Raw genomic sequence first — 26,373 nt, forward strand, 5'->3', positions numbered from 1 at the left:
ATATGTATTAAGGGAACTTTAAAACTTTCTCAGGGACCAATGGGGACTATCTTTATAATGTCGTGGTAGTGAAGGATTTCTTAAGTCAGAAAAACAGAGACTGTAAAGAAAGGATTGAAAAGGTCTCTGTTAGAATTTTTAAGTTTCTGCACAATAAAAGATACCAGGAGTAAGTTAAAAAAGAAAAATCACTGTCTGGAAGAAGACATCTGTAATTTGTTAACCAAAAAAGGACTGGTATTCAGAATATACGAATAATTCCTACAAATCAATTAGAAAGAGACCAACAACTACAAAAAGGGAGTGGGCGAAGGATTTAGAATAGGCAGATCATAGAAAAGCATAGGAAAAGAGGGTCAAGCTCTTGTGTTATCAGGGGAATGCAAATTAAAACCGTGCCTTACTGGGGCCGGCCCGGTGGCGCAGCGGTTAAGTGCATATGTTCCGCTTCAGTGGCCCGGGGTTCGCCAGTTTGGATCCCGGGTGTGGACGTGGCACCGCGTGGCAGGCCACACTGTGGCAGGAGTCCCATATATAAAGTAGAGCAAGTTGGGCACGGATGTTAGCTCAGGGTCAGTCTTCCTCAGCAAAAAGAGGAGGATTGGCAGCAGATGTTAGCCCAGGGCTAATCTTCCTCAAAAAAAAAAAAAAAAAACCACGCCTCACTGAGACACCATTTCATATCCTTCAGGCTGACAAAAACCAATTTCTGACAATACCAAGTGTTGACCAGGATATGGAGCAAATCAGACTCACACACTGCTGATGGGAGAGTGAATTGGTATACTCACTTTGGAAGGCAAATTTGGCAATATGTAGAAAAAATAAGGATGCATATATGACCCAGCGATTCCACTCCTGGAATGTAATCTAGGAACCCGATTGCACTTGGATTCAGGGAGAGACGTAAAAGGATGGTCATTACAGTGTTGTTTACAAATTGGAAACAACTGAGATGTCCCACCATAGGAGGAGAGAGGAGCAGTGGGGTGCCGTCCAGCAGGGCCCGTGAATGAATTAGAGCCTCAGGTATCAGCGTCTACAAATCTCAGGAACAAGTTGTTCACCCAGAGAAGTCAGTTGCAGGAAGATATGCACTGTATGGCATTCATTTGTGTAAAATTTTAAAACATGCTAAGCAATACTGTATGTTGTTTATGAATAAGTGTATAGTTAGTACAAATATAAAAATATGAGTAGGAAGTATAAGCCAAATTATTTAGCAATTGTTTCAGGGGAAGGAGAGATGAAAATGGAATCAAAGAGAGGTACATAGGGGTTTCAAGTCTATCCATACTGTTCATTAGATTATCCTTTCTTTTCCTGAGTTTTGAAATATTTCGTAATAAAACAAATTACAGTCATGCGTCACTTAATGACGGGAAGACATTCTGCATCGTTAGGCGACTGTCATTTTGCAGACATTGGAGTGTACTTACACAGACCTAGGTGATACAGCCCACTACACACCGAGGCTACATGGTAGTAATCTTACGGGACCACCATTGTATGTGTGGTCCGTCGTTGATCGAAATGTCGTTATGCAGTGCATGACTGTAGAGAAAAAGTTGAGGTGATTCTGATATGTAGCTGGGTTTGAGAACCAAGTTCCAGAATCAGTTCTTCTCAAATTTCAGTGTGCACGTGGATCCTCAAGAGTCTTGTTAAAACACTGATTCTGTTTCATTAGCTCTGGGGTGGGGCCTGAGTCTGCATTTCTAACCAGCTCAGGTCCGAGGACCACACTGAGTAACACGGGTCGGAATGATGTGGGTGTTCTTGATTCCTGCTGCCCAGGGGACTGTTCGGAAGCGCCCGCTCCGGCGAGCGTGCCTCCCTTCCGGGTCTGGGCGCAGCTGGAGGCAGACCTGGTGAATCTCAGTGGGGAGACTCTGAGACAGGCTTTGAAGAGATTTCCCCAAAGAGGTAAAATCTGCAGGTGATCAAGGGAGGTATGCAGCAACATATGTCGTCTGCTGATTTTTCTTTCCTTGAATAAGTTTCTGTTTAACACCATGGTCAGGCATGCGTAGGTCTCCTGTGGGCAAGTTATACTCTGAGCTGGGAGGCCCTCCAGTCTTGACCTTACAGGAAAGGAGCAGGCGGGGTCGGTGAAGAGTGGGGAAGGGCGAGAGCGGATGTGCAGATATTACACTTGGCAGGAATCATTTTGAGGCAGCGGTTCCCAGCTTTCTGGGTGGTGGGTCTTGAGCTGAGAAGAGTGTGACAGACCCCCAGGCTTCTGCGCTGGGCACCGGCACCTCAAGATGGCACGTGCTGCTTATGAGCAGGATGAAAGAGGCTCTTCCAGAATGTACCCAGCTTGCTCTACACAGGTGTGCTTTGCTTGCACAATATTTTCATCCCCATGAAGTGCTGTGTACTTTATCCTTTCCCGCTGCACTGTGAGCACTATGAGAGCAGGCACCGCACATCGCAGGGTCAGCACCTGGCCCTGGTTTCAACACCTGGTTTGCTGGGACCATGACACTCTAGAAATCTTCCTGCTTCCTTCCTACTTCCTGGTGTCCTAAATCTCTTAGAAAGAGGACAGAATTCTTCCATTTCATCATTAGAAATTGATGTGTAATTTCACCTGGGTCCTCAGAGCTGCTCAGTCACTGTTTATTGAATGAGTGAAAGAACTTCAACTCAGTTTTTTTAATTAAACTTTTTATTTTGAGAGAATCATAGATTCATTTGTAGTTATAAAAAATAACACAGAGGGGCCGGCCCGGTGGCGCAGCAGTTAAGTTCGCTCGTTCTGCTTTGGCAGCCCGGGGTTCACCAGTTTGGATCCCGGGTGCGGACATGGCGCTGCCTGGCACACCGTGCTGTGGTAGGCGTCCCACATATAAAGTAGAGGAAGATGGGCACAGATGTTAGCTCAGGGCCAGTCTTCCTCAGCAAAAAGAGGAGGATTGGTAGTAGTTAGCTCAGGGCTAATCTTCCTCGGGGGAAAAAAAAAAAAGAACACAGAGAGATCCCATGTACCCTTTATGCAGATGCCCCAAGGGTAACATCTTCCATAACGATGGTACAGTGTCACAGCCAGGAAACTGTCATCAGTACTATCCGTTGGTCTAGATTTCCCCACTTTTACATGCAGTTTTGTCACGTGTAGGTTCTTTATCCACCACCACAGGCAGGATACAGAATGGCTCCATCACCACGGGATGCCTCGCGTTGCCCATTTATAACCACTCCTGCGTCCCTGTAATTTTGTCGCTTCAAGATTGTTATATAAATGGAATCATGCAGTGTGCCACCACCTAGGATTGGGTTTTTTCACTCAGCATAATTCCCTGAGATTTCTCCAAGTTGTTCTGCTTCTCAGCAGTGTGTTCCTTTTCCTTGTTGAGTGATATTCCACGGGATGGATGTACCATAGTTTGTTCAACCCTTCACTCTGTCAAGGACTTATAGCATTTTTCCAGTTTTGGGCTATTGGGAAGAAAGCTGTCATGAACATTTGCGTAAAGAGTTTTGTGAATGTGTGTTTTCATTTCTCTGGGCTAAATACACAAGAGTGCAATTGCTGGGTCGTGTGATAACTGCATGTGTAATTTTATGAGACACCATTGAACTGTTTTCCAAAGAGGCTCAGCTTGCCGTTGTACGTTCCTACCGCAGTGTGTGAGTGGGCCAGGTGCTCCACATCCTCACCAGCATTTGGTATGGTTGCTATTTTTTATTTAGAGAGAGAATTTTGAAGGCACTGGTAGAGATCATCATGAAAAGGAACCTTGCAGGGAATTACCAGAAGCCTTTATTCATAGTGGAGAACCAGATAGGTTCCAGGGGCGCGTGTCTTTATCAGAAACTTAGTGGACACATACATACTAGAGGAGGAATGCATTCCAGAATGTTAGAGAAAAGAGGATGAGAATGAAAAAGATGACTGAATAGTGGTGAAAGTAACATCAAACGTACTTGAGCGTATGTCAGAATATCTCATGGCGGCTGGGGGTCTGGGTGGAGGAGGGAAGCAGGGAGAGGGCAGGAACCCACCTGCGTTCCAGCAGAAGAAAGGCAAGCAGAGGTTATCATTTATTCATGATCATTTCTTCCACACGTATTTATTGGACAGCCTGCTATGAACCAGGCACTCGAAAGACACATGGGGCATAGTGTTGACCAAAACAAGTAAAGTCTCTGACAGTTTAGAGTAACCAGTATTTATTTAGTGGCTACTATGTGTCAGATGTTGTGTAAGCACCTTATGATAGCTTTTAATCTTTCCACGGAGACAAATATCCTTTTAAGTCCATGCTACAGCTGAGGAAACAGGCTCAGAGAGGGTAAGTAACTTGCCTGAGTTCACAGAGCTAGTGTGCCATGGAGCTGAAATTCAAATCCAGGCATGTCTGACCATGTTATGGTTGGTGGAACTTGCTAAGGGATGGTAAACTTAAGATCCTGGTACAAGGAGCACGTGGCACTGCAACCCAGAGACACAAGAGGGGAACAGCAAGCTGTCTGGAGCAAGAACCGAGGGGCCCTGGTTTCCTGGGACCATGACACTCTAGAAATCTTCCTGCTTCCTTCCTACTTCCTGGTGTCCTAAATCTCTTAGAAAGAGGACAGAATTCTTCCATTTCATCATTAGAAATTGATGTGTAATTTCATCTCTGCTTTTCTGTGTCACTTATCTTCAGAAGGAGGGACGACTGGTCCCTTATGTGCAATAAGCTGTTCTCGTTCCTGTTGCTAGGAGGCCCTGGGCTCCCTCCGAGCCTGAATCTGCAGTCTTGCACGTCGTTTAGCTTCTCTGCCCTCGAAAGGGGGGATCCCTTTGTCTGTCTGCTACTGTCTGCCTGTCAAGGGGGCTGAGCCTTATCCTGGACTCCGACATTGAAATGGCTGCTGTAGGTGCCTCAAAAACGGGCTGGGGCTTCTCACACGTTCTCTCTGCTGATCCAGGAAGAGCGCCCATTCCTGCTGTCGGCTCTCACTCTTCCACGAGGCCTGGAAATGACTGAGGCCCGATTAGTGGGGTTTAGCCAGTCGTTAGGGTCGGTCGCTAGTCTCTGGGTCAGTTGAGTAAGGACCTGGATCCCTGAGGTTCAGCTTCCTTTTCTTCCTTATTCGGTTTCCATAACTTTGCCACTTCGGAGGGGGTTGTCCTGCTTTCCGGGAAGCTGACTTATATAATGACAATTTTTCTAGCCTCTATGTGGAGCTGGAAATCTTTGCTCTCATCCTGGGCCATATTTAGAGATTTAACATGAAAGTCCTCAGCTCTGTTCATGTTCGCAAAGCGTGATCCAGCATCCTCGCACATCAGTTTGCCAAAACAGAAGAGTTTATATTTAGAGCCTAGACCACATTGCACGTGAGGAACTTGAACTCTCCGCTGCTTTTCTGCACTTGCCTTGTTCTGGTGACATGCTCTCGGGTCCCAGGTATTTTCCAGGGGAGGTGGCACTGCCAGGCCAACGGTTAAAGAGGAGATGCCCTGCTGAACTGTGGTGTCAGCCATGTCCCAGGAGGCTCGCGGCTTGGGCCCATGTCCCTTCCTGCTTCGGGGGGGGGCGGGGGGAGCGGGGGGAATATGCCGGACGCCCCTTCCCAGGACTCTCCCTAACCGCCTGAGGAAAATTTATCCTAATAATAAGAGCAATAATAACAGCTAATATTTATTGAGTAGTTTTCGTATGGTAGACGTCATGTAGAATAAACGTTTATCTGCTCCTTCTGATTCATCCTCTATAACTCTGTTAAGCGGGCGATGCTATCAACCACGTGTTATGTATGAGGGGACTCATGCCCAGAGAGGTTAAGAACCCACATCTGACTGAAGGCCGGGCCCTTAAGGACTAGACCACACCTCCTCGCACTCGTGGAAGACTTGATCAAGGCCTTATCCGTCCTTACAGAAGCGTGCAGAATGGCTGACAGGTTTCCCGGGGATTCCAGAGTCATCTGGAAGAGCAATATTTTTCAAAACATTGTCTGCGGACCACCTGCATCAGAATTACCCCAGCTGCTTGTTCAAATCGCAGACTTGCTGAGTCACAGACTCTGGGAATAGGGCCAGGGAATCTGCATTTTCAGAAAGCTCGCCCAGGCGTTCTGATGGACTCTCTAAAGTCTGATAAACACTGCAGCCGAGTCTTTTCATTGGCATACACATCACAGTCTGTGGGTAGACCTAAATCCAAAAGAAGGGATTCTCGAGGCTGTGTGGCAGGTATTGGGCAAATGCCTTCTATAAAGGGCCAGTCAGTAGATAGTTTGGGCTTTGTGGACCATACAGGTCCCTGTTGCATCTTCTCAACTCTGCCATTGTAACGCAAAAGCAGCGTCAGACAGTCTGAAACCAAAGGGCGTGGCTGTGTCTCAGCGAAGCTTTGTTTTCAAAAACAGGCAGTGGGCTGGGTTGGGACATAGTTTGCCAACTTAGAGTCATCCTGGCCCGCCAGCCATCTCACCACCCCTTTCTTGGGGAGTTATTCTTATACTCCTTTCTCTTACCTTTGGAGAGCTGTACCAATTAAGATAAAATCGCTTGTGGTAATAGACAAACCCTCAATCTTAGTGATTTCAAACAGTAAAAGTTATTCCTCGCTCATATCACAGCCCAAAGAGGGTATTCCTACTTGGAATCTTGGAAGTGGTCATTTAGGGGCCAGCGTTCCTTCATATTATGCTTGCATCCCTGCTGGTCCGCACAGCCCTCTCCATTCGGCAGGTGGGTGAGGAAAGAGAGCAAGGATTATTCATGAGAAATTTTTATGGGCCAGGTCTGCAAAAGGCACCCGTCGTTTCTACCCACATTTCATTGGCCAGAACTCTTATTGTTTGGGGTCCAGCAACAGAGGGATTTCTCAAGTCCGTGAGGCCCTTGGTCTCTAGACTCTCTTTATTCCCTCCTGTCTTTGCTTGAAACCCCTCCTGTTCTTGCCTGGGCTCATCTCTTATAAAAAACCGTGCTAAGGTCAGCCAATAGGAGCCGGCACATGGCACACTCTGGTCTGTCTCGCCACTTTGCCTAGAGCTGCAGGCTCGGAAGGCACGGGTCCACAGGTCCTCCTAAATTACCGTAGGTGTAAGTTTTACCAGCTATTTTGCTACTGTATGACATAGATCTCCATCTTTCCAGCCTCTGAGATGAGTTTCCTCACTGGCTGCTGCCTGCCTACTAAGCCAGTGCCACATATTTTAGGTTGTTGGTATGGCAGCACCCCATGGCAAGAGAGCGACTTTTGCATTAGTTCAGGTAACACGTTGGCCACGTGGTAAACACACGTTCTACATGATTAACACAACTAAATGTTTATTTCTTGCTCACATCGTATTGTAATGCAGATGTTCTTGGAGGCGTGACCTTCCACTTGGTCTTTCAGAGACCCAGGTTTTTTCCAACTTGAAGCTCTCCCTCCTGCGAGTCCTTGTCGTCCTCTCCATCCAGCTGGCCACAGGGAAGGAGAGCAGGCACCTCCCATTGGAGGTGCCTGGAAGTCGTGCACATCACTTTGCCCATATTCTCTTGGCCAGAGCTCAGTCACATGGTCACACTTACTGCAAGAGGGGCTAGGAAATGTAGTCTTAGCAACAGCCTAAGAAGAAAAGAGAACAGGTTTTGGCATGCAGATAGCACTATCTGCCTCCTGGGCCAGGACTGTCTGGACTGATGGAATAATGTGGCTCAGCAGGGAGGATGTCAACAGGCAGCCTGCCTCGGTGCTCACAAGGGGTGCTATCACGCAGTAGCTAGTAAGAGCCAGAAGATGTGCAAATACCTTCATTAATGCAATGCACATGTACTGCGTGTCCACTCTGTGCCAGGCGGTGGGCCAGACACTGGGGACCTGGGGGAGAACAAAGCTGCTCTTGGGGCTCTGGGCGATCCCCTCCAATCGCAATCCTCGTGCTGGATGCCAAGAGGCCAAAGAGCCTGGGGAGGGGGGAGGAGAGTGGGGAGGGCTTTTAACATGGCTGGCTTGCGTGCCTCCTGCAGCCTTAGAAATGCAGTCCGTATAGTTCAGCCTGGCTGCCACCATTAGCAAGCGCTGTCTCTGCAGTGTATTGGATGAAATGTAATTAGAGGGGGAAAAGGGCAACCGACAGCAGATGTTCTGTTTATATTATTCTTGGTTGTTTTCATAGGATGTTGTTTTCCCTCTATGAGGCTTCTACAGAGGTGGTTGCTCCAGGACATAGGGTTGTCATCTTTTCTGTGTCTGTTTCTGGCTGTTGGCAAAGTTAGGGAGCTGGCACTGTGTCTTAGAACCCCCTTGGTGGTGCTGAGGGAGCACAGGGAGGGGCCCAGAACCCGGCCGGCATCCTTGCTCTTTTCATGTTATTGGCCATTCGTGTTAGGAGCTGCTGCTGATGTTGATGACTGCATAGTGGGCCCGGCTAAAACTGAAGATGTGGGCTGAGATCTGGGCAGACAGAGTTTTCACTTAATGGCCAGTGAGCGTCCACTCTGTGCCCGATCTCTGTGTCCGAGTGCGTGGACACTCCTCACTGGAGCCCACTCTCTCTCAGTAACTGAGGGCTGCCGGGGAAGGATCTGGGAACTGTTACGTAGGGCAATGGCCTCTTCTCCAGAACGGTTTTCAAAATGGGCTAAGAAAATGGGCATAGAGCACATGTTTAACACAGACCAGAATTGGCCATGGAGGGAAGTTTTTAAATCTCTTTCTGAGATTTTTGGGTAAAGAATCATGTCACAAGAAGCAAAAGGTAGCCTGGGTAATATCTAGGAGACCCTTCGAAGCTGCATTCATGAATTTGCGGCACATTTCTCAACGAAGGAAGTGAGGACCTCAAAAGGTTAAATTTCTCGTATAAGATTAATTCAGCTCTCTCTGTGAAATGGTGGAAGCAGAATACCATTAGACGCTCTAATCTCATTTCTCTCATGCTGTCTTTCTTGGAGCCTATCTAATAGTGTCCTGGCAGAGACTCAGTTCTGTGGGTGCTAAACATCAGAGTCAGTCTCTTTCTGAACGTGCCGAGAGGGCTGTAATTTAGAAAATGTAGCCTACCTTTTAAGGAAGGATGAAAAGGTACTAAATGCACCTTTCTTTGCATGTTAGATCCCAAATATCTTGGGTATATTAAACGTGTAATTCCTGTGTAATTTTATTTTCTGTTTTATTAGAGTTATTTGCATGACCTATTAGAACAAAACTTATTAAAACTGTCTTTGCCGATCTCCGGTGGCTTCATGAATACTGCACGGGGTCCTAAATACACTAACTAGTGGATAAGATATGTGTCTTTTTGAGCATGTGACTATGCTTTCAAGATGCAAGTGCAGTAACAATTTTGCCCTTGTTTTAATTGCTCTTCTTCAGCAACGCATGTGATTTTTCTTATCGGATTTAAGCCTTTGAGCAGGGGCTGCGGGTGGGGGGCCCGGGGGAACTATTAGCTACTGCTATGTAAAAAACTAAATATACTTGGAAGTTAGATTTTTAGATTTTCTGTTAGTACGGGTCCTTTTTCATATTGTCATAAATTAAAGGGAGTTGGGGCGGGGGGGATGCCTACCAGGATTTTGAAGTTTTTTTCCTCCTATTTAAAGTTTTATTTCTCCTATATAGCATCAAATAATGCCAGTTATTTTTATGTTGACTATTTGGGACAAAGAGGCTCTCTTAAACGAAAGATAATTGCAAGCTTTGTCCCTTGCCTCAAGTTTACTGCAGGGTTTATATTCCCTTTGGTTATACAGAAATGAGATTATAAACCACCAGTAGCCTTGGAAATTTCAATCGATTCCAAATGACTAAATATTTAATTCAATCATTGCCTACACTGCCAGGGATGACTCGGGGGTTTTTGTCTTCACTGAGGGCTCCATGAAAGCCAGGCTCTGCAATGGCTGCTGAGGACTGTGTCTGTTGCAAGGAGGCTCCCCTGCAGTGAGGAGCTGGGGCAAGCCTGTTCCATAGCAGTCCTTTTTGCAAATGGTAGTCGATTTTTGCAGAAGGTTTGTGGCCAGATCGCTATGTATAATACTGATGAAGCATTTTTGTTCCAGCTCTGTCTCGGAAGACCTAGGCTGTAGACGTGGGGATTTCAGTAGGAAACATTATGGATCTGTGGAGCTGGTAAGTTTATACTGTCTGTTCGGTGGCAGTACATTGATTTAGGTTTAGAGAGGATCGCCAAGCTCATCAGATCTTTTGTTGTATATTTACTGTTAGACCATGTGAGTGCAGTATAAGGACTAGATGGGAATAAATGACTATTGAAATGCTATAATAATTTGATCATCTTTATTTGTTTTTATTGTTACATACTTTTGATCTGTGTCTTTCAGTTTGTTAAAAATATGTTGTGGCTTAATATTTTTTTCTGTTAATGGTATATGTAATTAAATAAAATGACTTATGAATTAACAAAGGTAGCATTTGGTTTTTATATTATCTTGTTCCTAAAAGTTTATAAATCTAGTTTTTGAGGTTGAAATATTATTGAAATACCTATGCTGATTTTCTGTACCTTTGCTCTCTGGGAATGTGAAAGGAGTTAGAATATTTATGAGATCTTTTTTTTCCTGTTAGAAGTATATTTGTTGGACTAGATAAATGACTGTAATAGACGATAGATATCTGGAATGAAAATATCCACATTTTCCTTAATGAGAGACTCTGGGGTTTGTGTTACGATTTTTAAAAATAGTATGCTTTCATTTTAAAAGAGGCATAATGAAGGCGTATAATAGCCTCAATTTTTTAAAAGACAGAATTGTGATTTTTTTCCCCTCCAATTGCATGGAAATTTGAACAAATTTTCAGGAAAATGTGCTCATAAAGTTCTCTTAATTATTGTTTAACACTATTAAAGACATTAAATTTATTTCTATCTATTTACAAAAAATGAGTTGATTGGATCCATTTGTATAGTACCCAATTATCTCCCATGAATATAAGCTGCATTCTTCTGGGGTTTAAGCAGTAGAAAAATTTCTACCAGAGTTGTATATCAGCAGCACTCTACTTGAATTTAAGCATATATTACAGGCTTGACCGTGTACCTGGCCCAGGGCTGAATAATCTTGAAAATATGAAATAAGTAGAAGATTTGGTCCTTGTTCTTAAGGAGCTTACCATCCTCCGGCTGGACAGATAAGATACATAAAATGTTTAAAGAATGAATTTAGTCACCTAAAAGACACATTGACTGACTCAATCAGTGTCTGTTCAGTGTCAGTCACTAGTGACACCATGCCAACTGAGACCACCACCTCTCCTGAAGGAGCATGTGCGTGACTATGGTTCAGGGTGGGAACTGGTAAATATCATGAGAGGTATACAGATAGGGCACGGTGGGGGTTGAGAGAAGGGAGGGAGAGACCCATTCTAGCCAGGGATCTTGGGGAAGCAGCCTGGAAGGCCTTGTGGAGGCCGTAGGATGTGGGTTGGAGACAAAGAAGATAGCCAGTAGATATTTGCAAACAGTATGATTCTTGGCAGTGATGCATCCAAGGGGCAGTGAGCAAATGGTCCTGCCAAACAGAGAGTGTAAAGCAGCAGAGCTTAGTGGTTACAAAACAAGGAGATTTTGGAATCAGGCAGGCCTGGGTTCACATACCACTCCATCGCTTATTACCTCCGTGAACTTCTCTGAACCTCAGTACTGTTTCAGAGCTTGTGCTCTGAGGTCATTCTTGTTTCATCATGTATTAGTTGTATGATCTTGGACTTCTTTTGGCCTCAGTTTTCTCATCCATGAAGTGGGGATATTAATATTATCTACCTTATAGGGTTGTTAGGAGGATTAAATGAGATGGTTCACACAAGCATGGTCCATGTTAACTAGCTGTAGTAGTAAAGATGAAATTTGGTAGCAAAAGTAGAACCTTGACTCTCGGGTGAAGACTTCGAACCTGATCTGACCAAAATTTACCATTTTGAAGGAAGTAGCAGATCCAGTAAGTAGTATGGGGCTTTTATAAACAGTGAGAGCAATGTTTGGGGGAGACAATATAGCTATGAAAGGTGAACTCTTTATAGACGTGTGCAAATCACAGAATGTCAGACAGGGAAGGTATGAGAGCAGTGGTTTCGCACTTGAGCAAGCATCAGAATCACTTGGAGAGTTTGTTAAAACAGATCGCTGGGCCCCGCCCCCAGAGTTTCAAATTCAGTAGGTCTAAGGTTAACCCAGAATGTGCCTTTCTAACAAGTTCCCAGATCACGTTGCTGCTGCTGCTCCCAGGACCGCTTGAAGAAACGCTGCCTTAGAGAATCCCGGGCCATCATCAGTTATCCCGGCTGCTGAGGCGGCTCAGTGAGCAAAAGTCTTTCCACCTGTTTGTTCAAATTTTCACTCTGGACCTGTGATTTTGTGTGTGTGTGTGTTTCTAATTGACTCTTTAAAATATCATAAAGTAAAATTTAAATATGTTTTAAAATTCCATGTAGAATTTCCCTGCCTTGCAACAACTGTTTTTAATCTCCTTTTGGTACCTTCCATTTTTATAGATACAAACCTCATTTCTACATGGTTGTAGTCAAATTTTATATATAATTTTGCATTCCTCTTTTTTTTGTTTAACTGTGTTTTGTAAATGTCTTCTTCTTCTTGTATGGTCTTCGAGTTACCATTTTAAATGGTGCGTGGTAACCCAACATCGTGATAAACAGTTACCTGTGTAACACGTTCCCTCCTTTTGTGAAATTAGGTTGTTTCTAGTTTTCCCATGTTAGAAATGACATGCGCTGGTGGTTGGAATGGTTGAGAAAAATGAAACAAGCAAAGTTCGATCTTTGCTATTTAAGGATCTCTTGAATTCTGACTCCCGTGTTTTAAGGAAGGACACGTTTTCTCTCACTTATGAACAACAGGATATTATTAAATTAAAAACCATTTTATGTGTTGTGTGTTTCTGAGAAAGTCACTTACCTTTCTTACACCTGGTTTGAAGAATGTCATTGGGAGCCCAATAAATCTTGGGCATCCTGGGCCTCCACCTTTGTAGACGGGTAGCCAGGATTCTGTAAAATTGAAGTTTTAGCATAAACTTCCCCTGACCTTGAAGAGGTCAGGTGGAAGTCCTTGGGAGAACTAAGGTTGGCCGTTCAGATCAGTAATGAGGGCCGATTCAGGGGCTTAGTTCCCTAGTAAATCGGGCATAAACCTGGTGAGTGAGAACGTGGAAGCTCAGACCTGTGCAGCCTCATGGGAGAATTTCTAAGCCCTCGTTCGCTAGCTGTGTGTGGAAGGCCTCCCACCATGTGTCCAGCACTGTGCTGGGCACTGACGGGGGAGGACAGAAACCCTGCTCTCATGGAGCTGGAGTCCAGCTTTAGAAACCAACTGCCCAAACTTTTAGTCTCCAGGCTGCTTTGTAACTGGATCCCAGCTGTGTTCCCTGCCTTAATCAGGGATCGTTTCATTGCCCGGAACAGAGATCTGCTCAGTCCAGCTCAAGCATGAATTGATTCACTGAAAGGACGTGGGTGAGTCTCACAGAAATGAAGTGCAGGAAGCACAGGTGGGCCTCATGTGACTGGCAGCCATCAGGCAGCTATTTTCTCCGTTTCTCTCTGGTCCCTATGATTTCTCAGCACGTCTGTACCATTCTCCTCTCTGCAGACCAGCTTCCCCTGATTGCACAGTTGCCTCTCTCCAGGTCCGTTTTTCCCAGCAGTGGTGGTTTTTATTTTTTTGTATTTTTTTTCCTTTTTCTCCCCAAAGCCCCCCAGTACATAGCTGTATATTCTTTGTTGTGGGTCCTTCCAGTTGTGGCATGTGGCACGCTGCCTCGGCGTGGCTTGACGAGCAGTGCCATGTCCGTGCCCAGGATCCGAACCAACGAAAAACTGGGCCGCCTGCAGCGGAACGCGCGAACTTAACCACTCGGCCACGGGGCTAGCCCCAGTGGTGGTTTTTTAATACTTTTTTTTATGGTGGTAAAATATACACAACTTAATATTTACCATTTTGAAGTGTACAATTCAGGGGCATTAAGTACATTCACAGTGTTATGCAACCATCACCATTATCCACTTGCAGGACATCGTTCATCATCCCAAACAGAAACTGTACCCATTAAACAATAACTCCACATTCCCCACCACTCCCAGCCCCTGGGAACCTCTATTCTGTTTCCTGTCCCTAAGAATTTGCCTATTCTAGGGATCTCATATAAGTGGAATTATACAATATTTGCCCTTTTGTGTCTGGTTTGTTTCACTTAGCATAATATTTTCAAGTTCATCCATGTTATAGTATGTATCAGAATTTCATTACTTTTTATGGCTGAATAATATTCCATCGTGTGTATACACCACATTTTTTTTATCTGTTCATCTGTCAATGTATGCTTGGGTTGTTTCCACTTTTTAGCCATTGTGAGTAATGTTGCTCTGAACATTGGTATCCATGTATGTGTTCAAGTCCCTGCTTTCAATTCTTTGGGGTATATTCACTAGGAATGGAATGACTGGATCATATGGTAATTCTATTTTTAACTTTTAAGGAACTCCCAAACTTGTTGCCACAGTGGCTGCACACTTTACATTTCCACCAGCAAAGCACAAGGGTTCCAGTTTTTTCAAATTCTCGCCAACACTTGTTATTTTCCTTATATTTTCATTTATTTATTTATTGAGGAAGATTAGCCCTGAGCTAACACCTGCCGCCAATCCTCCTCTTTTTGCTGAGGAAGACTGGCCCTGAGCTAACATCCATGCCCATCTTCCTCTACTTTATATGTGGGACGCCTACCTCAGCATGGCTTGCCAAGTGGTGCCATGTCCACACCCAGGATCCAAACTGGTGAACCCCTGGCTGCCGAAGCTGAAGGAGCGAACTTAACCGCTGCGCCACCCAGCCGGCCCTCTCCTTTTATTTTGTTATAGCCATCCTAATGTTTGTGAAGTGGTGCCTTGTTGTTTTGATATGCCTTTCACTAATGATTGATGATGCTGAACATCTTTTCATGTGCTTATTGGCCATTTGTATATCTTCTTTGGAGAAATGGTATTCAGGTCCTTTGTCCCTTTTTTAATCAGGTTGTCTTTTTTGTTGTTACTGAGTTGTAGGAATTAGTAATATAGTCTGGATATTAATCCCTTATCAGATATGTGATTTGGAAATATTTTCTCCTATTATGTGAGTTATTTTACTCTGTTGACAATGTCCTTGGATGCACAAAAGTTGTTAATCTTCATGAAGTCCAATTTATTTATTTTTTCTTTTGCTGCCTGTACTTTTGGTGTTATATCCAAGAAATAATTGCCAAACCCAGTATCATGAAGATTTCCCGCTGTGTTTTCTTCTAAGAGTTTTATAGTTGTAGATTTTACGTTTGTGTCTTTGACCCATTTTGAATTAATTTTTGTATATGATATAGGTAGGGGTTCAACTTCATTGTTTTGTGTGTGGATATCCAGCTTTCCCGGCACCATATGTTGAAAAGACTGTCCCTTCCCCCATTGAATGGTCTTGGGACCCTTGTTGAAAATCAATTGACCATATATGCAAGGGTTAATTTCTGGGCTTTCTCTTCCATATCATTAGTCTGTATTTCTGTCCTTATGGCAGAGTGATGTTTTAAAATGTTGACAACACAGTGTCTTTTCTTGCTTAAAACCTTTCATGGTGGCCCATCGCACTCCAAGTCCAGACCCTTTACAGAGCCTCACGAGAACCTGCATGATCCCTGTTCTGCCTTCCTCTTCCACCTTCTCTCATGCCACTCACGCACCATGCTTCAGACATCTGGCCTTACTTTGGTCTCTGGAACACACTGAGTTCTTTTCTGTCCCAGGGCCTTTGCACTTACTATTCCTTCTCCCTGGAATAGGCTTCCCCAGCACTTCTCATGGCTGGTCTCAGCTGAAATGCCGCCTTCTCAGAGAAGCCTCCCCTGACCCCATTCTAAAGTAGTCCCCCTCTCTGTGCTGTTCTCTAACTCAGCATCCTGTTCATTTTCTTCATAGCGTTTATCACAATCTGTATTTATTTCATTTATTTCTTACGACTCGCTCATCCACTCGGGGGGAGGATGGGAACCACGTCTGTCTTGTTTATTGCTGTATTTCTAGGCCCTGTCACATACTGAGTTCTCATTAAATGATTTTTATTACTGAATTGATTTCCAGCCCCCCAAACCCCCCGGCCTTACAGCTCCATTGCCCATCACAGTCTGTTCATTCTTGAGCCCTAATGTCCATTTGCAAACAGAACGTTATAGATTTGTTCCTCTGGTTCAGACGTCTATCCCTGGTTCTACAGTTGTGTTCAGGGTGGCAGGGTGATGTGTAAATCTGGCCTCCTAGACCTGTCGCCTCAGCAGAGTTTGTGGATAGGGCAGATTATCTGTGAGCGCGATGTAGACAAAAGTCAGTTTGAAAGAGCATGAGCTGGGCGGAAACCCCCCCAGATGTGTCTCTAACATTCCCTCATGTAGTCGATGATTTAAAAGCTCAAACTAAAAGCACCTGGTGGGAATTTTTTCCTCTGCCAGTGGATCATCATCCCTGGCACTTTTTTTACTTCCATATAGATCATGGCTCTTCATTTACCACTGTATCCTCAGTACCAAGCGCAATGCTTAGCATTCGTCACTTAGTAAACATTGATTGAATGAATGAATAGTTCCATTTGGTTGAAATTAGAGAGTAGCCTAACCTATCAAAAATAAGGAAAGGGAAAACAAGCCTCTTTGACCGCCCCCCCCCCCCCCCCCCGTCCCTGCCATAGAGTGGGACTCATTAGCTTGTACTGCATTCCATCTAAAATACATGCCATTTTTCTTCTTGATGAATTCAAAGTCTGGGCTCTCATGGCAGCATTCAAATCAAGGCAAGCTATTACACCATTGACCATTCTTCATCACTTTATATCGAAAGCTGTCAGGAAAAGCATGAGATTGTTTGTAGCTTTTATCGATCTTTTCTTGGCCTTTGACTCAATGGATAGGAAACTGATGTGTTATGAAGGATAAATGGTATGGGCACAATATAGACCTCTCCCCTGCCCACCCCGGCTGCTGGTTCTCATATAACCCCACATCTCGAGACTTCTGGGGAAGTCACAATCTGCAGGTAATTTCAAGTCAGGATAAAACAGCATAGAGTACTGTCCATTCCTTTTTAAACTTGTGCCTTAGTGACCTGAGCCTGCATTTGGGTGAGCTGGATGTTCCCCTGCTGTGTAGGAAAGAAACATATAAAAGCTTCTCTTGGAGGATCGCATGGTTTTGTTGCTAGGAACTCATGGTGGCTTCAAAGGATGTCTGGCTGTACTACCTAATTACTATCAAAAGAACAGTTTATGATCAACTTGCTTGGCATCTGCAGATTTTAGCATTTGAGGTTTTGACTGTTTGAGGACTCTTGAAGTCTGATGTGGAGTAATTTGCATTTTTGCTCAGGCACGAATTTGAATTATGCCTGTGGGACTGCTGTGCAGAAAGACGAGTCTGGGTTAATGACTGACTTAGCTGCCTGTCCAGCATCCCGAACACAGCGCTGTTTTGCTCTCTCTTCAGGGTTGAGTAAGCTTTTTGTTTTCAGAGGCATCTTCTGGGAGAAAGGAGAGTCTAAGTAGTATGACCGAATTTAGAGATTACTGAAGGTACCAGTATATTTCCCTCAGGAACATCAAAACATCAAGACTTCAGCATTCTACAACGAAAGCCATAATTTTGGCAGATGTTCTCTAATATTTCACTGTCTTGTATCTAAGTCTTTTATAGCAGGTTGACTCACGTGGGTTCCTCAAAGCACAACATTTATCTTGAAGCCTTTGCCAGTAAGTTAACGTGGTTTAAAACCATGAGTGCGCTTTTTGATATTTTTGACGCCTTTGTGGGTGATTGATGATGCTGACTTTGAACCTAGTCCAGGATACAATTTTTGCAACCATTTTTGGTGATGTAGAACTTCGAGATCTTAATCATATAATTATTTATGCACTAGAATGGGACCAGAAATCTTTTCTTATGGTTATTATTTTGTTATTATTACTATGAGTTTTAACATTTATTGAATGCTTACTAGGTACTGATCACTGAGCTAAATACTTTCGGTTCATTTACATCTTTAATGCCCACAAACAACCATGGGCAGTGGATGTTATTTGCTCGTGCCACACACTGTGGGTGCTCAGAAGACGTCGATACTGAATGGATTCCCCTTTAACTGATGATCTCAGAGAGGTCCCACAGCTGGTGAGTGTAGAGGTGACATTTAGACCCACGTCTGTGTCACTCCGGGAGCCCCTGCGCTTGGTCTCTTAGTCCACGAGCCCAGACTCTCATAGCCCTGCTGCTTGTAGACTGTTTTCTGAAGAAATTAGGCTGATGGTTGGAGCAGACGCCTGCACTGTTAATCACCAGCACGGAGTAGCTCTGCTTTAGGTTTTAGCTCAAACATAGAATTTCAAACTCTCTTCTGTGCAGTCTTGAGAAAAACTTGGTTGTAAGAAGAATGTTCATAAAGAATTATCCAAAGAGATGTCCATGCCGTAAATGGTTTAAATTTAATTGCTGGACCGAACCCAACCATAAGATGGCTAGAAACACTTGGCCTGCCTCTCTTGGCCCCTCTTAAACTTGCTCCCCTTGAGCTGGGCCTTGGCATTGTGCCTTTAACTTGCACTGATGGACGGAGTGGAAGAGAGCCATATGGATCTGGATAGTGTGTCTCTTGCAAGATGCTCTTGAGGATTTTTCTCAGTCTGTCACAAAGTGTCTCCTTTAAGAGGACCTATAGGAAAGGTTTTTCTCAGGACAAAAAGTTCTCTGTTTCTCCTGAGAAGCTGCTTTGTCATTAACCTTATAGGCAGTGGGAATCCTATAAATGACTGGGTATTTTCCTCTTTCCCTTGGCCTCTGGGAAGCTCAGAAGCCTATTTATGGCTTGCCTCTCCCAGCCTTAAAGGACTTTATAACATACAGCCTATTCTTATTCTCTGCTCTCAGTTATTTACCCACACCTAATTTTCCCTTGTTCTGAGTTTGCTCTACATCTAATTTTATCCTTTAAGCAAGATGTGTTTCAGTAAGCTGCTTTAAATATTTTTTGAAAAAATAACATAGAGCTTAAACAAAAAAAGTATTTCTGTATCCAGCCCTTAACAGCGGGTCCTCCGTCCCCTGTGGTGGTCGTCTTGTTTATAGAATGGTTTGAACCTTGTCTTTTCCCCACCCTACTTTTTGATATAATGTGATTTTATGACCTGTTTTCTTAGGATCAACAGCACTTGGGGAGAATTAGCGCCGCCTGACCATCCATTTGGTGCCCATCGTGAACCCTGAGCTCTGTGTTAATGGTTTGGATGGTTGGCAAAATTGTACCAAATCCACCAGCTAAACACATACTGTGATAAGAATACCAGACAAATCCTCCAAATTTTCCCAGGGAAAATCAACCCTGGGAACAGCCGCCTCAATGATATTTGGCACCAGCGTGCTTTCTAATTTCAAAACCAGAACTGTAGGCGCTCCACTCCTGGCCTTGTGGGCATCCTGGGTGGTTCATCCTCTTCCCAGGGCCGCACAATCTCCCATTCCTGGGCTGCCACCTGTTTCCTCCTCGGGATGGTCCCCTCTGCAGCTGCAGCCACCTCAGCTCAGGTCACAATCTCTGGCTCCTACACCTTCTGCTGGCGTCCTGGGGTCTCTGTTTAGTGACTCCAGTGTCTTCAACGGGTGGGAAGGTGGTACCCTGGGGTAGCATAGAACTACTCTCAAATTTTGACCAATGTGTAATAGCTTTTTAAATATATTTAACCAGAGATGCAAACTGTTAACATATTGTTTGCTTGGTTAATTCTTCAGGAAATCGAGGTTTTTTGCCTTGATTGTGGTTTCTTGTATATTCAGGAGGCCAAATTCTGTGTGTCTCAAACCCACAGTCTTCATTGGTGCCTGCTTGATAATACCCTTTGCCTCTCACATCTTACTTGTATGAGGTGGTCTCTGCCCACCCCAGCTTCTGTCGCGTGCCCACCTCAACTCTGGGTAAGATCAGGCCCCACATCCTGGGTCATCAGTTGTAGCAAAAATAATTTTTAAACTTGATCAAAATATATAGTCTTATATACTTTTGTATACTGCTGTGATGAATAAGAAATATAGTCAGTTTTCTGGAAGTTGCTTTTTAAGAACCTGTGTTTCCTTCTGAATTTATGCAGGTCTACCATCAGAGCAGTAGTATCTGACAGCCGCGAACACACACACACACACACACACACACACATGAATTTGGAAACCACTCTTTTACTTCTTTCACTGCTATTAAATTGAAAAGGAATTTTATCTTTTTGCCAACCTTTCACCATGTGGGCTCTGAACATTCGGAGCTCTTTTTATGCTCCCAGAATAAAGTCTAACTCCCCTGGCAGGCAACTTGGGACGAATTTCCCTGGGGCTGTAGGACCAAGAGCGTTTGAGGCTTTGTTCAGGTCTCTGTCAGCGCCCCTAAGCTGAGATCTGAGATCCCTGTCTTCCAGCTTTCTCCTGTCTCAGGTCTGCCCCGTTTCCCTAGGGCACACATCCGTCCCATGGAGTGGAGCAGCCTCTCACCCTCTGTGTAAGAGAGAGGGCGACATCTGTGGATTTGAAAACTTCCTTCCCGTTTTTTCCCCACTAGTTGAATTGAGGGAACACCATGCCCCCAAATCCAGTGTAGCCTGCCCTGCCTGACTTCCACAAAGGGCTCCCGGTCTCACGCTCCCACTGTTACTGTCGAGCCACAGCTAATATTCTTATTTTTATATTGAACTATTCTATCCATTTAATTAAAGTTGTTACTTTGGGTTCCTTTATGTGTAAGAAAAGGATTGTATGCTTTCTGGCCTCAGCTTTTCAATCGGTCTAAGCAGTTATCACTGTGTCACAGTCTTTTAAAATATAATCTCAAACCGCGTTTGCTTAATAGATGTGAAGACTTTTTAATTACTCAGGGAGTGCATTTCAGCCGCTCTGAATTCTCATTTTGATCCCTGAGATGGTTCCACAATTTCCCTTCTGAATTCCGCCTTTGGATGCTTCCCCTTCTTGTTCTTCACTGAGCCTGTTCTTGCCAAGGTCACCAAAGATCTCCTTCCTGCCGAATCCCTTTGACGCTTCTGATCTTTATCTTACGGGACCAGGCTGCACACGAGCCCTGGGAACACTTTCTCCAGCCCTGGCCTCTGGGCCTCCACTCGCGTATTTTCCTCCTGCCTCCCTGCTTCACCCTCTCGGCTGCTTTACAGATTCCTTCTCTTCAGCTTGGCCCTTAGATTTTCATGCTCCTCGGGCTTCTGTCTCAGGTGCTCTTCTCACTCCACGTGCTTGTTCTTGGTGCTCTTTCCTACCCCCATGGCTTCAGTTACTGCCTTTAGACTGGGGACTCGAAGATCCATATCTTCAGCCCAGGTCTCTGTCCACAGCATGTAGAACCATCTGCCCAAACGCCCACTGGACATCTCCATGGGAGGGCCTGTCGGCAACAGAACCTAAACATGCTCCAAACCGAACTCGCTGTCTTCCCTCTTCCCCCACCCCAAGCCACTGGGTGAGTGGCGCTACCTTCCTTTCCGTTGTCATTCCGGAAACCAGGAAATCACTGATAGCCCATATCCAATCTCTTACCAAATCCTGTTGGCTATATGTTCTATGCAGATTTCATGGCTAAGTTGCCCTTTATTCACATGGATGTGCACATATAGTGCCAGATGGCCTTTTGAGTAATAGACAGAGAGGTATATACATATATATGTATATGTATGCAGGGAAACATGTATATATGCATATGTACTATTTAAATTTCACAACTACCTAATAAGGTATAGATACTGTTATTACCCCCATTTTACAGATGAGGTAACTAAAGTTCAAAGAGGTTAATTAACTTGTCCAAGGTCACACAACTAGTGAGTTAGAGAGCTTATCCACAGTGAGTCACGTTTACTAAAAAGTTCCATGATCTTGCCGTTGTCATAGGTGGCTCCAGTGCCCCTCAAACTTTATTGTGCCTAAAAATCACTCGAGGGGTTTGTTTACAATTCAAGCTCTGGTTTGGTATGTTTGGAGTGGACTGAATAGTATGCATTTTTTCCCCAAGCTTCCATTATGAAAGTGACTTTTAATTCCTCATGTGTCTCTCCTCTGATCTCTTGAGGAGACAGGAATCGGAAAAGAACAGGAATGTTTATTTCTATGTACTGCCTTTTTCGTCTGACATTTGTGTCATTTCCTCTTCTTTGAGCTTCTGGCACTTTCTCTTGCTCTCCCTGACTTCTCAAAGATTCCATTCAGCAAGTTTTGAAAAGATTACATCCAGTTTGTCAGCTGTGGTTAACTTGAGGCTGGGGTCTTTGATTTCCTTAATGCTGTAAAGGAATGTTCCGCTGTGTCGGCAGCATCTTTATGCTTTCAAACAAACAAATAAACAAGTAACAACGACAGCAAAACAACAACAAAAGGCCTCAACCTCTCTCTTTTGCTTATGGAATAAAGCAGGTCCTCTTTAGCTTGACATTTAAGGCTTTTCCATAGTCTCGCTCCAATCTATCTTTGGAAACTTCGCTCACGTGGCCCATGATCCAGCCAAATAGGCCTTTATCCAGACCTCTGGGGCCTCTCTATGCCCCTCCGTCCTTCTAGAATGCCTCCTTGAAATATGCCTCTGCCATGTCTGTTTTCCATGCATCTTCACCTGATTCCCCCAGGGGAAAATCATCTTTCACTCTTCAGAACTGTACAATTCTTTGCATTTCTCTATGGCACCTGTCATATTTTACAGTCTAATTATTTGTGGGCATTTCTTACCTTTTCTAGTAGGCACAGCTCATGGTTCTCTTTTTATTGTCTCCGCAATGGCACTTAGCTCACTGCCAGATTTCCATGTATTAGCTAGAAGATCAATTTTGCTAAAACTCCAGTGTCTGATAAATTCTTTTTTCTCTTCTTAAATTCTTTATATTTCTTCCCAGTCTTTGTGTGTGTATGCACATGTGTGTGCCAATATACTTTTAAGTATACTTTTCTGATTATAAAAGGAATACATGCTCATTATAGAAAATTTAAAATAGACTGAAAAGCACAGGAAAATTAATTTCATCTGTAATCCTACCACTTAAGAACAATCACTATTAAGATTTAGTGTATGTCCCTTTAGTAACTAAAGTTCTATGCAGAATGGGTTTATGTATTTTATTGTGCTTCATTACTTAAAAACAAAATATAGTCTTTTTGAAGGCACAGGTACTCTTCCACCAACTTTATTTCCTCCCACCCAAATCTCTTATTTCTTCTTTATGTCTAATTGCATTGGCCAGGCATTGGCTGTGATTCCAGAGCAATAGTAAATATCATGGTTGCAGGCATGCTTGTCCTGGAGTTCCAGGTAAGTCTTTTAGGCGGTACATGAGGGCTATCTTTTCTCAATCATTACATATCTGAGAATGTCTCGAGTTATGCCTTCCACAGGAGCAACTAGGCTGGTTTTACAATTTCTGAGTCATCACCTTTTTCTCTTAAAACTTCACAAATTTTGATCTTTTGTTGTATTAATTTCCCAGGCCTGTCGTAACAAATCACCACAAACTGAGTGGCTTCAAACAACAGAGATTTATTCTCTCATAGTTCTGGAGGCGAGAAGTCCAAAATCAAGATGCTGGCCAGGCCATGCTCCCTCTCTGAAGGCTCTGGAAAAAACAAGAAAACGAGTCTTGCCTCTTCCAGCCTCTGGGGTTGCCAGCAGCCCCTGACGTCCTTTGGTTTGTAGCTGCCTCACTCCAGTCTCTGCTTCTGCGTGGTGTGGCCTCCTCCCCGGGTCTGTGTACCTGTACCTCCCTCTTTGCTCTTAGAAAAACACTTGGGCCATGGGACTTAGGTCCCACCCTAATCCAGTATGACCTTATCTTAACTCAATTAATTAATTATAGCTACAAAGACCCTCTTTGCAAATAAAGGCACATTCTGAGGTTCCACATGGACATAAATTTGGGGGAACACTGTTCAACCCAGGACAGCTGTCTTCTGCTCTTTAGTGTTCTGAAGGGAAGTCCAAGGCAGTTTATTTTCTTTCTTGGTACCTTTTCCTGCCTGGATTTTTCTCAGATCTTCTTTTATTTAAAAAATGTTTCCTATAATTTCTCTGCGTATTTTTCTTTTTGTTAATTTTGTCTAAAACATTGCCTCTCTGTGATTCGTAGACCCAGGTCTTATGTCAGGGATGACTATCTTCTGCTATATCTTTGATTATTGCTCATTATTTCCCCCTTCAAACAGTAAGGAAGATCTTTTCCTCTGTCCTCCATAATTATCTTTCTTTCTCATTATTTTCATTTTATTTTGTTCCTTTTCATTCTGAAAAAGGATCTCAAATGTTGAACATATTACTGTTTCTGCTTTCTACAATGAACGTTTTGCTTTCCTCCTCCAATGGGGGTTTTAATCCTACATTTGCATTTTTTGGTCATCATCGTCTTTTTTTTTTATCGCACCCACTTCTACAAGCTTTTACCTTGTTGCAAAGATCATGTCTTATTGAGGACAACAACTGCTTTTCTAAAATTTTGTTTTGGTTTCACAGTAAAAAATGGTGTGCTTCCTTTTTTAGTGTTCAGGATCATATGCAGCATTTTTGTCATAGCTCCCATGTTGGCTTTTATTTTTTCTTTTTACGAAATCTTCAAACAAAAACAAAGAGCTATTCAGACCTTGTTTTTCAACAGACAGAATGTGTAACTGGCCCCCAGCTCTCGTTGTCCTTTTAGGTACTGTGGCTGCTCTGAACTAAGCAGCTGGATGGTTGGCGCTTGTGCAAAGCTCTCGGCCTTCCAGCGTCTAGTTGGTGTTTATCTTGTAAAGCCCTGCTGGAGTGAGATAGGATGTTCCCCATGCCTGGCTTTTGGCTGCTCTGAGCCAGTGGCTCCAGAGTTTATATATATGCCATGGACCGAGGGGGCTTCAGGCAGCAGTCTGGTTAGAAGAGGAGTATTAATGTTTGCTTAAGAAAATGCCATCTGTCTAGATTAAAGAATAGGGTGGAGATTATGAAGGTTAACTCTCTCCCCACCTCCAGCCACTCTTTGGTACGGCCAACTGCTTGGCATATTGACAAAACTATACTCCCCAGGGTGCTCTGCGACCAGGACTCTTCCTGTCTCTCTCCCTACCTGTGGCACTTTGCTTATGAAGACTGCTGTTCTAAGATGGACCTTCTCTCCCTCCTTCCCCACTTCTTAATGTTTTCTCGGAGTTAAAAAGAGATGCTAGTGTGACGGGGTTACCTAAAAATGCAGTACCCATGCAATAAAAAGATGACTCTCAGTGTTTTATTGTTACTCTTCATATAGATCATATGTCTCTTAGCCAAAATAAGATGGTGGAGAGAAGTATAATGTACCTTCCAACCTGGTGTGATGACCCCAAATTTGCTGTTTCAGGCAATGAAGTCAGTGACCAAATGTGTTTCTCAGTTCTTCTCCATTGGCCATACAGTAAGTAGAAAATATCCTAATGTTTTGGCCATTGGATGGACAGTCAGTCTTTCTTGAGACTCATGAATTGTCATCTTTTGTGCTGAATCTTTGCAGGTATTCTACTGGCAAGTTGAGTCTCAGGGACTGCTAGTCAGATGGTATTTAGTGAGGAAACCCAGACAGATATATTTTGAGACGGAGGGCTAGATAACAGTACCCATCATCACATTTCTCAGTAAAATAGGTGGAAAGGTCATCTCTTAGAAGAAAGGATGTTTCTGGAGTGGTGACTTGGTGACTGACAAGTCAGGGACAAGGGGGAGATGTAATGGGAAGTGAAAAAGGAATGGATCAAAGGCTTGTGGAGTGGGAGTGAAGAGCTAGCCATGGTCAAGTAGCATGAGCTTGCAGTAGGCTTGGTCATATGGAAACTTTTGTTTCTTCGAGCACAGAAGAGGAAGAGTGAGAGTTCACTCGGTCAGGGGTGATTGAGAGCTGGGACTTGACTTGGTGGGCATGAAGCGAAGTCAGCGGGGTACAAGATCTGTGTGTTGATGGGTGCAGCATTGACATGATTAACTACAGATCCCCATCTAGAATGTGTACCAAAAAGAGCCAGCGTGGGTTATAAGCTAGGTACTGTGATGACAGAGCTATGCCAGTGCGGGTAAGAGCATGTTTGGGCCTTAGTAGTGGATGGCAAAGCCGTAAAGTCAAGTGAGGTTATTAGATTTGAGAAAGCAGAAAGACATGAGCTCAAGACATCAGATAAATCATTATGATGAATGTTTAGTTTGCTCAGGATGGTGGCCAGGAATGATGATGATAAGAAGACTGAGCCAGGATCTGAGGGCTTGGTGGTTCTCCTTCAGCCAACATTTATTCTCTTGGCTGGAGAATCTTCTAACCAACCTAGGTGTTCTGACATGCACCCTGGTGCTTAGCACTCCAGCTGCCCAACCCCGAAATCTTTTC

The 26,373-nt window shown here is 43.9% G+C and overlaps 1 protein-coding gene across 6 annotated transcripts in view; it reads left to right on the plus strand.

The window, feature by feature from the left end:
• The window catches only part of GARNL3 (GTPase activating Rap/RanGAP domain like 3), a 144,890-nt gene that overhangs the window by 26,020 nt on the left and 92,497 nt on the right, over window positions 1-26,373 (plus strand). For 4 of the 6 annotated variants that reach the window (XM_023628919.2, XM_023628920.2, XM_070250784.1 and 1 more), the window contains one exon: window positions 10,001-10,070. In XM_023628919.2, the coding sequence (XP_023484687.1) occupies window positions 10,001-10,070 (70 nt within the window). Of the gene's footprint in view, window positions 1-8,863; window positions 9,021-10,000; window positions 10,071-26,373 lie in introns of those variants that run through there. The other 2 variants (XM_070250785.1, XM_003364141.5) reach the window with 2 other exon arrangements.

The sequence above is a fragment of the Equus caballus genome, chromosome 25 (assembly GCF_041296265.1).
Source record: "Equus caballus isolate H_3958 breed thoroughbred chromosome 25, TB-T2T, whole genome shotgun sequence".
Lineage (NCBI taxonomy): Eukaryota > Metazoa > Chordata > Mammalia > Perissodactyla > Equidae > Equus > Equus caballus.